At 47.6% G+C, this 14,268-nt stretch overlaps 1 protein-coding gene across 2 annotated transcripts in view; it reads right to left on the minus strand.

The window, feature by feature from the left end:
- The window catches only part of FLII (FLII, actin remodeling protein), a 30,174-nt gene that overhangs the window by 5,683 nt on the left and 10,223 nt on the right, over positions 1 to 14,268 (minus strand). The window contains exons 5-24 of one of the 2 annotated variants that reach the window (XM_018569312.1): positions 13,694 to 13,779; positions 13,449 to 13,610; positions 13,259 to 13,362; positions 12,809 to 12,984; positions 12,201 to 12,358; positions 11,524 to 11,608; positions 10,886 to 11,042; positions 9,411 to 9,544; positions 8,909 to 9,121; positions 7,165 to 7,344; positions 6,995 to 7,077; positions 6,811 to 6,885; positions 6,638 to 6,721; positions 6,171 to 6,342; positions 5,415 to 5,519; positions 3,814 to 4,005; positions 3,534 to 3,722; positions 2,273 to 2,412; positions 892 to 1,129; positions 655 to 809 (exon numbers count right to left, since the gene is read on the minus strand). In XM_018569312.1, the coding sequence (XP_018424814.1) occupies positions 655 to 809; positions 892 to 1,129; positions 2,273 to 2,412; positions 3,534 to 3,722; positions 3,814 to 4,005; positions 5,415 to 5,519; positions 6,171 to 6,342; positions 6,638 to 6,721; positions 6,811 to 6,885; positions 6,995 to 7,077; positions 7,165 to 7,344; positions 8,909 to 9,121; positions 9,411 to 9,544; positions 10,886 to 11,042; positions 11,524 to 11,608; positions 12,201 to 12,358; positions 12,809 to 12,984; positions 13,259 to 13,362; positions 13,449 to 13,610; positions 13,694 to 13,779 (2,888 nt within the window). The remainder of the gene's footprint in view (positions 1 to 654; positions 810 to 891; positions 1,130 to 2,272; positions 2,413 to 3,533; positions 3,723 to 3,813; positions 4,006 to 5,414; positions 5,520 to 6,170; positions 6,343 to 6,637; positions 6,722 to 6,810; positions 6,886 to 6,994; positions 7,078 to 7,164; positions 7,345 to 8,908; positions 9,122 to 9,410; positions 9,545 to 10,885; positions 11,043 to 11,523; positions 11,609 to 12,200; positions 12,359 to 12,808; positions 12,985 to 13,258; positions 13,363 to 13,448; positions 13,611 to 13,693; positions 13,780 to 14,268) is intronic. The other variant, XM_018569313.1, reaches the window with a different exon arrangement.

Here is a 14,268-nt window from a genome sequence, read left to right on the forward strand (position 1 = left end):
AAGGGAAGGCCGGAGGTCAGACAGAAGACTAAAAGGGAAGGCCGGAGGTCAGACAGAAGACCGAAGGGAAGGCGGGAGGTCAGATAGAAGACCGAAGGGAAGGCCGGAGGTCAGACAGAAGACTAAAAGGGAAGGCCGAAGGTCAGACAGAAGACTAAAAGGGAAGGGCGGAGGTCAGATAGAAGACCGAAGGGAAGGCCAGAGGTCAGATTTAAAGAAATACGGCCACGTTCCCCAACAATCTCCCAGTGTGCAGTAATATCAGAGGAAGCCATTCCAGTCCAGGAGAGGAGTCGGTACAACTGTGCAAGACTGAAGGGAAGGCTGGAGGTCAGACAGAAGACTAAAAAGGAAGGCCGGAGGTCAGACAGAAGACCGAAGGGAAGGCCGGAGGTCAGACAGAAGACCGAAGGGAAGGCCGGAGGTCAGATAGAAGACTGAAGGGAAGGCCGGAGGTCAGATAGAAGACTGAAGGGAAGGCCAGAGGTCAGATTTAAAGAAATACGGCCACGTTCCCCAACAATGGCACAGACACTTTCCCATGAACAGGCAAAGTAACGGTCTCTCTTGATATACTTCCCATTAGGCACCCAGGCACCACCATTGTACAGCACAGAACCCTCCGTGATCCCTCTTCCCGATCATCCGCCATACCTGGTACAGAGCGCACTGCCGTTGGTCCGCACATGGTACAGGCTCGGCTGGAGGCCGACGTCCCTCGTCCTCCTCTTCCCTTTGTGAATAATAAACTTCCTCTTAAAATGAGAGAGGAACTTGGCGTTTTCTTGCTGCTGAGTCATCCTGACGACCTGAAAAACGCAGTGATGTAAGAATGGAGGAATGAGCAAAGCATCATGGGAATGAATGCGATTCGTATGTAGCGAGACGCACCTCCAGCTTCCCGGGGAAGAGACTCTCGAACTTCTTCTGCAGGCTGAATGTGAAGGTGAGCCAGCCCATATTGGAGGCCTCTCTGCCCTGCCAGAAATAGACCACACACTGGAAGTCTTCTTCCGTTTGCTTCTCCTCCTCTTCCTCATCCTCGTCGTCCTCGTCACCATCTTTATTCACCTTCCTCTTCTTGCTTTTCTGCCCCTCGTCTTCGTCGTGTTCTACTGGAACCCAGTATCTGGAAGACCAATAAAAGGGGTCGCTGAATTCTGAACACAACTTATGTGACATGGGGTTCGGGGGGGGGGCTTAAATCACGAGTATGTATTAATATTCCCAGGCGGGTTATCCCGCCAGACGCTGCATCTCCACTGAGCACTGTATGGCGGATAGGGGTGGAGCTGCGCAATAATATATCAACCCACCTGATCATTCTTTTTCAGGCACCCAATCTAAAATAAGTTTGGTCAGCCATGGTCACTGTTCACACAGACCAAGACCAAATTAAACCTCTAGATCAGGGGAAGTAGGCAACCTCAGCATACCAGCTTTGGTGAAACAATAAACCCCATCATGACTCTGGGAGTCATGCCTGTGGCTGTCAGAGTCTTTCAATGTCTCATGGGACTTGTAGTTCCACAGCAGCTGGAATGTCGAGGTTGCCTGCCCCTGATTAAGATCATGCAGTGGCCAACAATCCACCCAAGTGGTCTTCCCACCAGATGCTATATGGTGCTACATCTCCACCGAGCACTGTATGGTGGACAGGGTTGTGGGGGGGATGCTGGGGAAGGGGTGGGAGGGGGGGGGACAGTGCTGAATACCAATTCTGCATTGGGTTTGGTCAGCCATGGTCGTTGTTCAATCTAACCATGACCAAACTAAACCTCTAGTCCATGTGTAGCAACCTTGGTAATCCAGCTGTGGTAAAACAAGAAATCCCATCATGCCTCTGTCTCTGGGAGTCATGCATGTGGCTGTCAGGGTCTTGCAATGCCTCGTGGGACTTGTAGTTCCTAAACAGTTGGAGTGCTGAGGTTGCGATCAAAGAGCAGCAGTTGTATGTGAACCACATTGACACAGCAATATAGTCGCATCTTTCATACAAAGCACTTAATATCTAAGTGGCATCGGACATCTTGGCATACCAAGCGTGGTCCATACAAGGGTTGGCTATGGACAGTTGGTCTAAGAAGCCTTCTCCTATAATTGCCTTTCTAATTGAAACACCTGCACCTGTAGGCAGACCATTCCTAAAAGTGTATAGGACTGGATTTTTAAGCAAAGGTGGGTTTAATATCTATACAGCGTTAGCTCAGCTGCACTGTGATAGGCGCTGTCCTTTGTATACGAGGAGGAATAATCCACCTATGTCAGCTACCTGCACAGGAACACATAGCAATCCTCTGTATGGAAGTGACCAAACTCCTCCTCCGGCAGGCGAGCAAACTTCTTCCCCTCCAGTACGAAGCCCTCCATCCCGTCCAAGTCTTCGTTCCACTCCTCCATCAGCTGCTCAGCCTGCGGATGAAATATGAAGACTCCATATTGGCATTTATGTATCAAAGTGGTTAAAAATCAAGTAGAAGTAAAACCATAAGGAGGAACGTCTCTCATCTGCTAAATAAAAGATATTGAACGTGTTTTGTTATATCTGATCCTGCCAGAAATCATCCGGATCTGTGCACCCTGCGGTGTTATCAGCCCATTGTACCTCGGTGGACTCCCCCTTTGTTATGGAGATGCAGAGAGGGGAAGGTGTTCTTTAATCCTAACACAATTTCCTGCCCTAGGGTGACAACGCTGCTTCTCCATAGAATACGATATACAGGAAGTTAGCATTGTCACCCTGGGAACACCAGGATCATCATCAGGTAAAGAAAAAAAAAGGAGGAGGAAAGAAAACCTGAAAAAGAACAAAACTAATGCAGCCATCATATCCAAGCACTGGTAAGCTGCTATACATTACATTTTGGTTCTTGGGTTCAGATGCAAGATGAATTAAGCCCCATGGACCAAATTGTTTCTTGAATTCTTGGCACAGAGTCACATGACCGCATCCCTCCTCGAACCATGTTCTAAAGTTACTATAACTGGTCTGTGAGATTTCACAGACAAGTAATCACAGAGAGTGTTTTTCCTGAATACCAGCTGAGCAAGTTCTCAGGAAGCACAAGGAAGAGGAAATGAGAAGAAGGAAAGGAAAGGAGAAGGCGGCAAGGAGAAGAAGAAGGCAAGGAAAGGAGAAGAAGAAGGCAAGGAAAGGAGAAGAAGAAGGCAAGGAAAGGAGAAGAAGAAGGCAAGGAAAGGAGAAGAAGAAGGCAAGGAAAGGAGAAGAAGAAGGCAAGGAAAGGAGAAGAAGGCAAGGAAAAGAGAAGAAGAAGGCAAGGAAAAGAGAAGAAGAAGAAGGTAACGAACGGAGAAGGAAAGGAAGAAACGGAAAGACAAAAAAAAGGAAAGAAAGATGGAACGGAGTGAAGAAAGAAAGGAGAGGAAAGAAAAAAAGGAGAGGAAAAAAAAGAAGAATGAAAGTCTTGTTGAGTGATTGCATGAACAGCTGAACCCTGCAGTATATTTTACCATGAGAGAACCCACCAGAGGGGGGGAGGGGTTGTGTAAACCTATAAGCTGTTGGTTCTCACCTCGGTAGCAGCCATTGGTGGTTGGCGAGGCAGGAAAAGCGCCGTGAGGTCGGCTTTCATCTGATCCTTTTTCTCTGCATCTTTCTTTACTTTTCCGGCCAGATTTTGAGTCTGCACCACGCTCTCTGCGTTCCTGGTGTAGTCCACCTTCAAGACGTCATCCCAGTTCCTAAACTTGGACTTGAACACCTATAAAAAGAAGACATTGCGTTTTGTTTTCCACGCTCGGGTAGGGACTGCATGGAGCAAATCCCTCATGGCACATGTACGGCCTGTGTACCTGGCACTCTGTACCCTCCAAGTTGCGGATCACCATGGCGTGCTTTGGTCGGTGCAGCATACCGCACACTTCCTGCCCCAGCTTTAAAGCGGCCGCACGAACCAAGCGAGAGGATTTGCGGCCGATCCAGATGAAGACGTCGGTGTGACAGTCTAGTATGTACACGGACTTGGTGTCGAGCAGACTCTGGAGCTGGAGAATAGGAAACAAAAAGAAAAATGTGAAGAGAGTTTTCCCATCCCGTCACTGCCGATGTATTTTAGCAAAGAGCCTTATACCAGGAGCAGATGTTTCTATAAATTCCTGTGTGGAAAGAGCAAAAGTTACCTCGGCACATGTGCAGCAAAGATCCAGCATAGATTCTTAGCAGTGAGGTCGGACAGTGGGGGTGGGGAGGAGGGCGCACTGCTGACCATGCTATTTATTTATTACAGGTATGTATATAGCGCCGACAATCTACACAGTGCACATTCCCATCAGTCCCTGCCCTCAAGGGTCTTACAATCAAAGGTCCCTACATCGCATACATACATACATACATACATAGATACATACATACATACATACATACATACAGGGCCGATTTAGAGAGGAGCCAATTAACCTTCCAGCATGTCTCTAGAGTGGGAGGAGCCTGGAGTACCCGGAACACACACAAGCACAGGGAGAACGTACAAACTCCTTGTAGATAGTGTCCTGACCGGGTTAGTTCAGCAACCACAAACCACACCATGGATCAGAACAGAACTAAGTGCTACATGCACTTGGTCCCCTGAGGGATTTAACAATGATTTTAAAGCTGTGCTGATACTTTTTAAAAGGTGAACCTTGGCCTGAACAAATATTGTCTTAATACACATGAGTAGTACATACATGTGCAGTCTTACTTGGCATCCTTTTTCTTACAGATCTGTACAGTGATCCACCATTAACCAACTCCAGTACTTTGCCTTTGTGCAGGCGTTTCCTGTAATAAAGGCCGGTCACTGCTGATCTCTCTCCTTGTGCAGGGTGACTGGTCTGGTCTCCGCCCCCTCCTGTAATAAAGACCGGTCACTGTTGCTCTCTCTGCTTGTGCAGGGTGACTGGTCTTGTCTCCGCCCCCTCCTGTAATAAAGACCGCTCACTACTGCGCTCTCTCTCCTTGTGCAGGGTTACTGGTCTGGTCTCCGCCCCCTCCTGTAATAAAGACCGGTCACTGTTGCTCTCTCTGCTTGTGCAGGGTGACTGGTCTTGTCTCCGCCCCCTTCTGTAATAAAGACCGCTCACTGCTGCTCTCTCTCCTTGTGCAGGGTGACTGGTCTTGTCTCTGCCCCCTCCTGTAGTAGGTGGGACCTGCTGGTCCCTCCCACAGCTCTACTCTTTGCACATGCTATGAACAGCACAGTGATGTCACCATTTGCCTTTGGCAAACCTTAATGCATTTATCCAGAAGCTACCTAAACTCTTGTATAGACCCCACTGCATCAGTGAAACCCACTGCGTACAAGGCAGTATCACCATCTACACAGAAATGGAAACATTTTAATTCTTGCATCGTCCCAATAAAACCTCTACCAGTAAGCCAGCAATCCATGCGAGATTGGTTAGCAGCTTCTTACCAGCCTCATCTCAGGTATCAGGTCAATCTTTGGCCTCTTCTTGTGCTCCACACAAATCTTGTAGTTAATCTGGGGCAGCTCCAGATAGCCCAGACCCAGTCCAACCTGCAGGACAAAAACAGGAGATGCTTGGGAGGACACGAAAGAGAAGGCAATATGGATCAAACCCAGCAAAAATTTATTAACAGCCTTTAGTTGCTTTATGGGTTCCTTCAAGTCATTGGGTTGTATTTATAAACAATTTGCAGAGCCATTCGCCCTGGAGGCAAAAACTAATGTTATCAGCATATTTTTTCTCGAGGTCGAATGTGATAACAGGAACATACCTCATTATGGCCACTAGATGGAGCTGAAGAGCATCTGGAAGTAGTATACATTTCCTATGCTGCTCAGCTCCATCTAGTGGCCATAATGCTGTATTTTTCTGATATTTCATTTGACCTGGAAAGAAAATATGCCAAGAACATCAATTCACACAGAACGAATGTACATGCAATTTAGCAGAACAAAGTGATCTGCAAATAGTTTTTTATAAATGCACCCCATGATGTTGTTTTTTTTTCATTAGATGCTAAAGTTACCCGAATATTGTATTTATACTGAGCTACCACACACCAACTGAAATCAGGCTTGCAGAGTGGGTGCCTGTAAGAAAACGTGTGGCGGCATGTAGGTGGGTATCATTACACTGGATACAAATATGTTTTATTCCAGGGATGTCATTGATTTAATGCACGCATGTTTTCTCTTATGCACCTTATAAAGTTTCGGCTTAGGAGGCTGGAAGTCATCCGGAACGCAGGGTTTAATCTCCTCTGGTTGCCCGCCAAGGACTTCCCAGAACTCTGGGACCTCCTGCTCATTGGTCAGCAGCATGATCTCCGCCTTCCCTTTCCTCTCGTTCTTGTTGATCTTCTCAGCAAACAACCTGAAGGAGATGAGAAGAAATATCCCGATTAGGAAATATCTGCGGAAACCTGCTACAGATTAGATCATTACTTCTGAACATCCAATCTACTACAGCAATCTACCCTGAGGCGTGTATGCCCATATGCCCTGATCTCCCTACAGTGATCTCCCGACCCCCCTATAGAGAGTTTCTGATCCTCCTACAGCTAGTCCTCCATCCTTCTAAGGTGGTTCCTGATCCTCCTATCCACTCTGTCATAGAGGCTCCCTGTGTTTATCTAATAACAGACTCTACAGGGAAGCAGACCTCTTACCTGGCTTTGGTGGTGCCGCTCAGCGTGGCTTGGGATCCTCTCCAGATATAAATCTCCAGACCGTTATCCAGCATGTAGACGAACCTGTAACACATGGTGACAGATCGGTAAGACTCTACCAATCACAGAGGTGGGTGTTAGGATTACAGTGAGGGGTGAAATGGGGTACAAACCGGGGATCCAGCGAGGAGGCCTTCAGTGCCATTGGCTCCAGGCGGATGTTCTTCTTGCCGTAGACTCGGTACAGTCTGGATATAAAAGCAGATATTGGCACATTGAAAGAAGGGATCACTTCAGCAAGATAAACATACTGCAATGTATCTGAACCCAACACCCTCAGCTCTCTGCTGCCCCCACCTGGTGATGTACTGCGCATCATCTACAGTGTAGAATCCGCTGGCTGAGCCTCCCTCTATGTATGAGATTTCGTTGTCAAACACCTGCAGGGCCAACACAAAGGTCACACATATGAACAGAACACGCCATTACTTTTCAATTGGTGAATTGGGTTTGTAATTCTGTCTCACCTGGCTGAACTCCTCGCTTTCGTCTCCCATTTCCTCCCGGATGGTTCGGCACTCGGCACCCAGGTAATTTCTCAGATTGACAGCGTGGATAGCGGAACAAGCTTTCTTATCCAAGGTAGCCTCCTGGCCGATCCAGTAATAGATCTCCCAGTGTAGTGATCCGTTATCATCCAGGAATGTCTGCAGAGGAACAACAATTGGGATTTATTTGAGAAATAAAACAGAAAACAATAACAACAGGAGGGCTTGGCCCCTTAGTTCCAGTGAAGGGAACTCTTAAGACATCAGCATACCAAGACATTTTGGACAATTTCATGCTCCCAACTTTGTGAGAACAGTTTGGGGACGGCCCCTTCCTGTTCCAACATGACTGCGCACCAGTGCACAAAGCAAGGTCCATGAAGACATGGATGGGGGAGTTTGGGGTGGAGGAACCTGACTGGCCTGCACGGAGTCCTGACCTCAACCCGATAGAACACCTTTGGGATGAATTAGAGCGGAGACTGCGAGCCCGGCCTTCTCCTCCAACATCAGTACCTGACCTCATAATGGTCCAACATTCCCATAGACACACTCCTAAACCTTGTGTACGCCTTCCCAGAAGAGCTGAAGCTGTTAGCTGTTAGTGCAGCTAAGAGCAAGATAACTGTAGATGTGTTCAATCAATACATACATGAGGTCAAATGATCGAACAAGTAAAAAGCTGTACTCTCAACATGATATCGCTCAGGAATTCTCTGATGAAGAAATTAAGGCCTCGTTCCTTTTCACGCATAAAATATCCCTAGCCACCTCAGTGCAGGAGACGGGATACAAACTTCTGACAAGATGGTATCGATGTCCCAGTCTCCTACAATGCATCTTTCCCGGATCTTCCCCCACTTTGCTGGCGATGCTCCTCACAAGATGGTACCCTTCTCCACATTTGCTGGATGCCTGTCCACAGATCACATCCTTCTGGGACCAGATCTTCGAGATCTACCGACAGGTCACAGGGTCCCCCCTTATTCCCGCTCCCAAAGCTGCTCTACTCTCCATCTTCTCAGGCACCATTCCCCACTTTAAGAAAGACCTACTACGCTTCTTTGTCTCTTCAGCTCGCTCCCTTACTCCCTAGACACTGGAACTCTACCAGAGCCCCGATTGTTAAGGAATGGATACGGGAGCTCTGTCGCATTGTGCACATGGAGATGCTGACGGGCCACTTGCACGATAGACACGCAGCATTTGATGCCACCTGGATGCCCTGGCTGTCTACATGGATACAGATCACTTCAAATCGCTCTGAGCTTACCACCGATGATCGGTCGCCTCCTCCACATACTGGAGTTCAAACGTAGATAACTACAAACGTGAGGTACCGCATGGTAAACTATCTCTTCCTTCTCTCTCTTTTCTTTCCCTTTTATTTATTATTTATCCTCTCCATCCTGACATGAGGCTTAACGGGATCCGACTACCATTCCATCAAGATTTACATCTGCACCCGAGTCCCAAGGGGATCCCCCCCCCCCTCACTTGACCTGTTAGATAACTTGCCTTACTCCATCTGTAACATTGCATGTGGCCCTGTCTACCCACCTATTTTCCTGTTATTTGTATTTGTTGTATGTAACATTTAAAGTCAATAAAAACTTTATTTAAAAAAAAAAAAAGCTGTGCCCTCCGCAATGTATATTATCACTCGGGTATCCTTGTCGGATTTTCTGCCCCAGCACAATGGTAGAAGCATTGACGCACTCACCTTCAGCACAATGTAGCAGTCGGCCTCGTAAAACTTCCCGTGGAACGCCTCTTCCACCAAGATCGGAATGAAGTTCTCGATCTGCCAGATGGTGTTGCCGGGAATCTGCCCGACGTCCTCCAAGAAGAACTCGGAGTAATCCAGCGGGGGCTTTTCCAGGCCCTGATCCCACCGGCGGGTCTTGAGGTCGGTGTATTTCATGTCACCGTTTTCCTGTGGGCAGAGCACAACACAAAATGCTCAATGTCAATGGAGACCGGGGAATGTCCAGCAAAACACGAATCACAGGCTGCTTTATGTAACAAGTCACTGCAGATATCCCAGAATAACCCAACACAGCAAGATACATACAAGGTCGTATATCTCAGAGGAATACACGGAACATGAAGCTGATCATTTGTACAAATTAACATCTAGTTTGGGGAAAAGTCTACAAACAGAATACAGGATTCTGCGGGGTTATCAGATCATCGTCTTTCTATGACATCCGGAATCTTCTCACCTGAATCTTCTTATTCTTCTCCTCTGTCACATCCGACATCCCCTTCAGCACTTGTTTAGCCTGGTCGTCCTGTGTGGAGTCCTTTATGCGCCGCAGACGCATTCTCCTGGCCAAGGGATCTTTTGGGGTGCTGCCTGGAGAACGATGACACGATTTTAGGCAGAACGTATTGTCGTCAAAAAAACAAACGGGCGCAATTTGGCATTCTCTCCCTATGTTTGCACTTGGAGAGACACAGAGGTTGATTTACTTACGGCAAATAGGCTTAGCTTGGTGAAAATTCACTTTGCAAAGAACACCCAATCACATGCAAAGAAAGTCAAATAAAAATTTATTTTTTTGCTTATACCCGATTGGATGACAGAAGTCAACAGAGCTTCACTTCATTCAACAAGCGAAAAGAAAATGCCCTTGCAAAGTGAACAGCCGGTTCAACTTTAGTAAATCAACCCCAGGCCCGGATTCCCCACAAGGCCAGGCCTCGGGTGGCAGCGGTGTGGAATCCCCCGACGCCCGGAACATAAAGTTCCGGGCGGTAAGTTGCCTTCTACATTTAGTCCTGCTTTGGGAAGGCAGGACCAAATGTAGTGTGGGGAAGCCGCTTGTTCGTTTACATGTGATTGCGGCGATGTCGTGGCGATCACGTGTAAAATGTGTGCAGCCTGTCCGTCCTCTCCTCCTCCCCCACTACCCCCGCACCTACCTCTTTCCTCTGGTTCCGTCCTCCACACGGCCGCCGAGTCTCTTCTCACTGGCCGCCGATGCAGGGAGCGGAGCGGCAGGGTTAAGACTAACCCTGCCGCTCCGTGTATACAGTGAGAGGGGAGAGCTGTGCTCTTCCCATCTCAGCTGTCACAGGAGCTCCAGCACAGTGCTGTGCTAGAACTCCTGTATTGGAGGTGACAGGGTCAATAAAGAGAACCTGTCAGCTACAAAGGCTATCACACAGGGGCTTGTTAACTTTATTGCTATCACACAGGAGCTAGCGAAGTGAAAAACAAAAAAATTCTTAAAATAAAATTTAAAAAAAGGTGATTAAAAAGTAAAAAATAAGAAAAAAATATATAAAAAATAAAAAGTAAACGATAAGCTACAAATTTAAAAAAGTAACAAAATAAAATAAAATAAAATAAAAACTAACCCTGCTGCCCCTGCCATCCGGTTGCTATTCTCCGTTGATGGGGGGGGGGGAGATTGGCAGGGAGGGGGGTGCATTGCGGAACCTGGCCTTGGGGCGGCAGGGAGAGTAAATCCGGCCCTGATCAACACCAGTGTCAATCATTGCATTGAGGGCAGAGTGACAGCGTCTCTCCCTCCCAGAAAGGTATACCCATCCATCTGCAATCCTTTGTCAGCTGCCCGCTCTATAACCAAGCAGGGTTTGCTCGGAGATTACAATTCACTTACAAATAGATTTGGCTATTTTTTTTATTATTTCAGAATTGTAGGGACTGGACGGGGCTCACTCGACTCACCCCCAGCGGCGGCAGCAGCAGCAGCAACGGTGGCCGGAGAAGCTCCCGCCAGCCGCAGCTGGTTCTGCAGGGAGAAATCGATGTTGTAGCATTCGGACGTGCGGTCAGTTGGTTTGGGGGGCATCACCAGACTCGGATTTTCTCTCACATCGAGGACCTATGTGGCAAGATCAGAATCAAGGAGAAGAATGGGGTTACCCTAACTTTTAACTTATCACACCGGTAACAGTCAAATAATTGGCCTGGCTCGTGAAATGAAAAAAAAGAGAAAGAAATGGAGAGATAGATAGAGAGAGAAAAAGATGGAGTGGGGAAAGAGAGCAATATAGATGAATGCTCTCACACCACTGGAAGTTTGGCGTCACATATTGCAGTTGTCTAGAGGTCAAAGCATCATGCAGGCTGACCGACAGTTTTCACTAAAGCATCAAGTATATGAAGTGAACCTCCAGGTAGCGCTCCCTTGTAAAGATATGCAAATAAGCCGTTCCAGGAGAACGACTGCCATTGGCTATAGAGTGTTGCCTGAAGTATAATAGAACACAGTACTGCAGGGAAGTCTATTATTAGGAGAAGTATGCCATCTTACAAAGCAGGAGAACAGAATGGCCAGCCAGCACATCAGCCATGACACTCACCTCCAAGTTTGGCAGGAAGTGGACTGCTTCGGGCAGGGTCACCAGGCGGTTTTTATTTAGGACCAACTTGCGCAATTTGCTGCATCTGGAGAGAAGAAATTAGGTTTTACTGGTATAAAAGAAATGATACAAAGCCAGCAGGACAGAGAGGACACTGCTTACTGCACCCAAAGCCATGATGGCTACCTTCGACACCCGCTGTAAGTGACTGATGCACTAAAACACTGGTAATACTCAAGCCCGATCACTCTTCTCTTCAAGCTGCTTCCAAACACCACACACAAACTACAACACTGCCAACCCGTGTACAGGTCTGACCCTCGGGCCCACATGACCTTAAGGCCCCATTCACACTGAGCGATTTATCGCGCGGTAATTCCCGCGATATCGCGGCTATTTACAGCACGATATCGCTCTCCAATGCATGGCAATGGGGCTCTGTCCGTCGCTGTCGCGGGTCGTGCGTCGCTACAGCAGGGCCCTTTTTGGAGCGGATTTTGCCGCGATTCTAGCTTGCTCAATACAAGCATTTGCGCAATATCACGCAAAATGCAAATCGCGCGACAAACGCGCGATTTACGAACCGCTCAGTGTGAATGGGGCCTAAGGGGTTTTAGCTTCAACCTCCTTCCTTTCATGTTCTCCAGATCTCCATGACAACCCGGCATCCTCATTACCTGCACAGGCTCTCTGGGACCAGCTCCAGGTTATTGTTAGAAGCCATGAACTCCTCCAGGATGCCGAGTTTGCCGATTCCTGAAGGGATGCCATCGAAGTCCAGCTTGTTGGAGTTCAGGTAAATCTTCTTCAGCTTGGACAGCTTGCAGATAGCAGACTGGAAACAGAGCATAGGCAGGGAATAAGAATACACCAAACTATAGCAGTACTAACTCTACAGTCCAGATGTCTGCAACCATACATGTATAACTATATTCAGCATTTAAAGTGGAATATAACGGCTCATCCACAACACATTTGCTTCAACATGTGCAAAGATCAAGTGTGCCAACATGCATATGTGCACATTACAGCATCCTTAACCTCATGCGTGTCCTCTTCCAGCAATGTGACTTCCGGGCTCCCCTCCACCACTCATAGCCGCTAATATCTTCAGCGGGTCTTCTTCTGGGTCCACCACTGGGCAACCACAGATTACCCAACTCTTGCTTATGCACGCTGGAGTTGCATCGTCTCAACACCCGACTCCATTCTGGTCAGGTAAGCAACTAAAGCGTCAGGTTTGCTTTAAGAAAGGAGAAGTTGAATGATGGATCGGCTTACATACCGGCAGTGAGGTCAGCCGATTGCGGGACAGGTTGAGGGTCTCCAAATGAATCCATTGGTCGATACACAGGGACAGTTCATCGATCTGGTTGCTGCTGAGGTTTAGGCGCTTCAAATTGGCAAGCGTGTACAGGCACTCAGGAACCCGACTCAGGTCATTCATTGACAGGTCCACATCTGGAAGGGAGGGAACAGCAAACATGAAATCAAACATGCGAGTGAAAACTTGAACTGAGGACCTGGTTAGATGGGCTTTTGTTCCCTTCATGCGGGTTTTGCATTCCCATACAAGTCCATAGGAACGCAATCTGCTTGAAGCCGGTCAAAAGGAGGTCCGCTGCAGGTCAGACACCCCCGTCAATGAATTCTGAATGATCTCAGAAGCGTCTTAAACTGACTCCTTTGAAACAAGCCCAAAGCCCGTTGACGAAGGCCCCTCGAAGTACGTTACCTGATAGATTAGTCAGGCCTTCTAAGGAAGTGGGCAGGTTGTTTAGGGTTCGCAGCGTGTTCCTTAGATGCAGAGTCTGCAGGGCCACCATTGCCGGAAGCTGCCTGTTAAAAGGAACAGAGTCGCAATTATGATCAAATACTCTCAACACCAAGCCACCCTACTGAAACATACAGTAGAGCGGTCTGACCTGAGCTGGGCATGCATGAGGGGGTTATTATTCAGGATGAGGGTCTGCAGGTGTACCAGCCTCCTCATCTGGGGCGGCAGGCTGTCCATTTTGTTGTCGCTCAGGTCCAGGTATAGCAGGTCGGTCAGATTAATGAACAGCTGGTTGGGGATGTTGTCAATGCTGGGAGAACATAGAACAGATAGACATAAGACTAATTATACTACTGAGTGGCAGCATCAGCTCTCTGACCTCTGACCTCTCACCTGTTGTGGCTGAGGTTAAGAACCAGCATGTTCCTGGCGTTCTCCAGCTCCCTGGGACACTCTGCCAGCTGGTTATAGCTGAGATCCTACAAGAGAAACAGAATGCATTCAACACATATAAACCTATAATCTATATTCACGCAGAGCCCAAGTACTGGGGGGAATAATGTTCACCCTACTCCTAAAAAATTGTCCTCTAATACCCATAATCCCCCAAACCAAAACCTACAACGAAACCGTACAAAGATCCTCCTTTTTTACTCAGAACCCCCGTCAGCCTTGTACTGCTGGTGACTTCTAATTGCACACAATTATCACAGGGACAGAATGCAAAAGCCAACGTTTACAGTTGTCACTGGAACAGGAAATGAAAAGAAATCTTCTATTGGATAACCAAGTTGTAATTTCTCCTCACAATAAAGAGATCTCCTCTCACTTCCTGTAGTGTCTCTGGGACAGGAAGTGAATTGAAAATGGGGCAAAGACAGAAGCTGACTTGGATGTTAAGCAGTTAAGCATTGCCTACTCTATTCAAAGCAAGCCTAAAAAAGTATGTTTTAAATAGACTTTTGGAA

The sequence above is a fragment of the Nanorana parkeri genome, unplaced genomic scaffold (assembly GCF_000935625.1).
Source record: "Nanorana parkeri isolate BGI_ZX_2015 unplaced genomic scaffold, ASM93562v1 scaffold1320, whole genome shotgun sequence".
NCBI lineage: Eukaryota > Metazoa > Chordata > Amphibia > Anura > Dicroglossidae > Nanorana > Nanorana parkeri.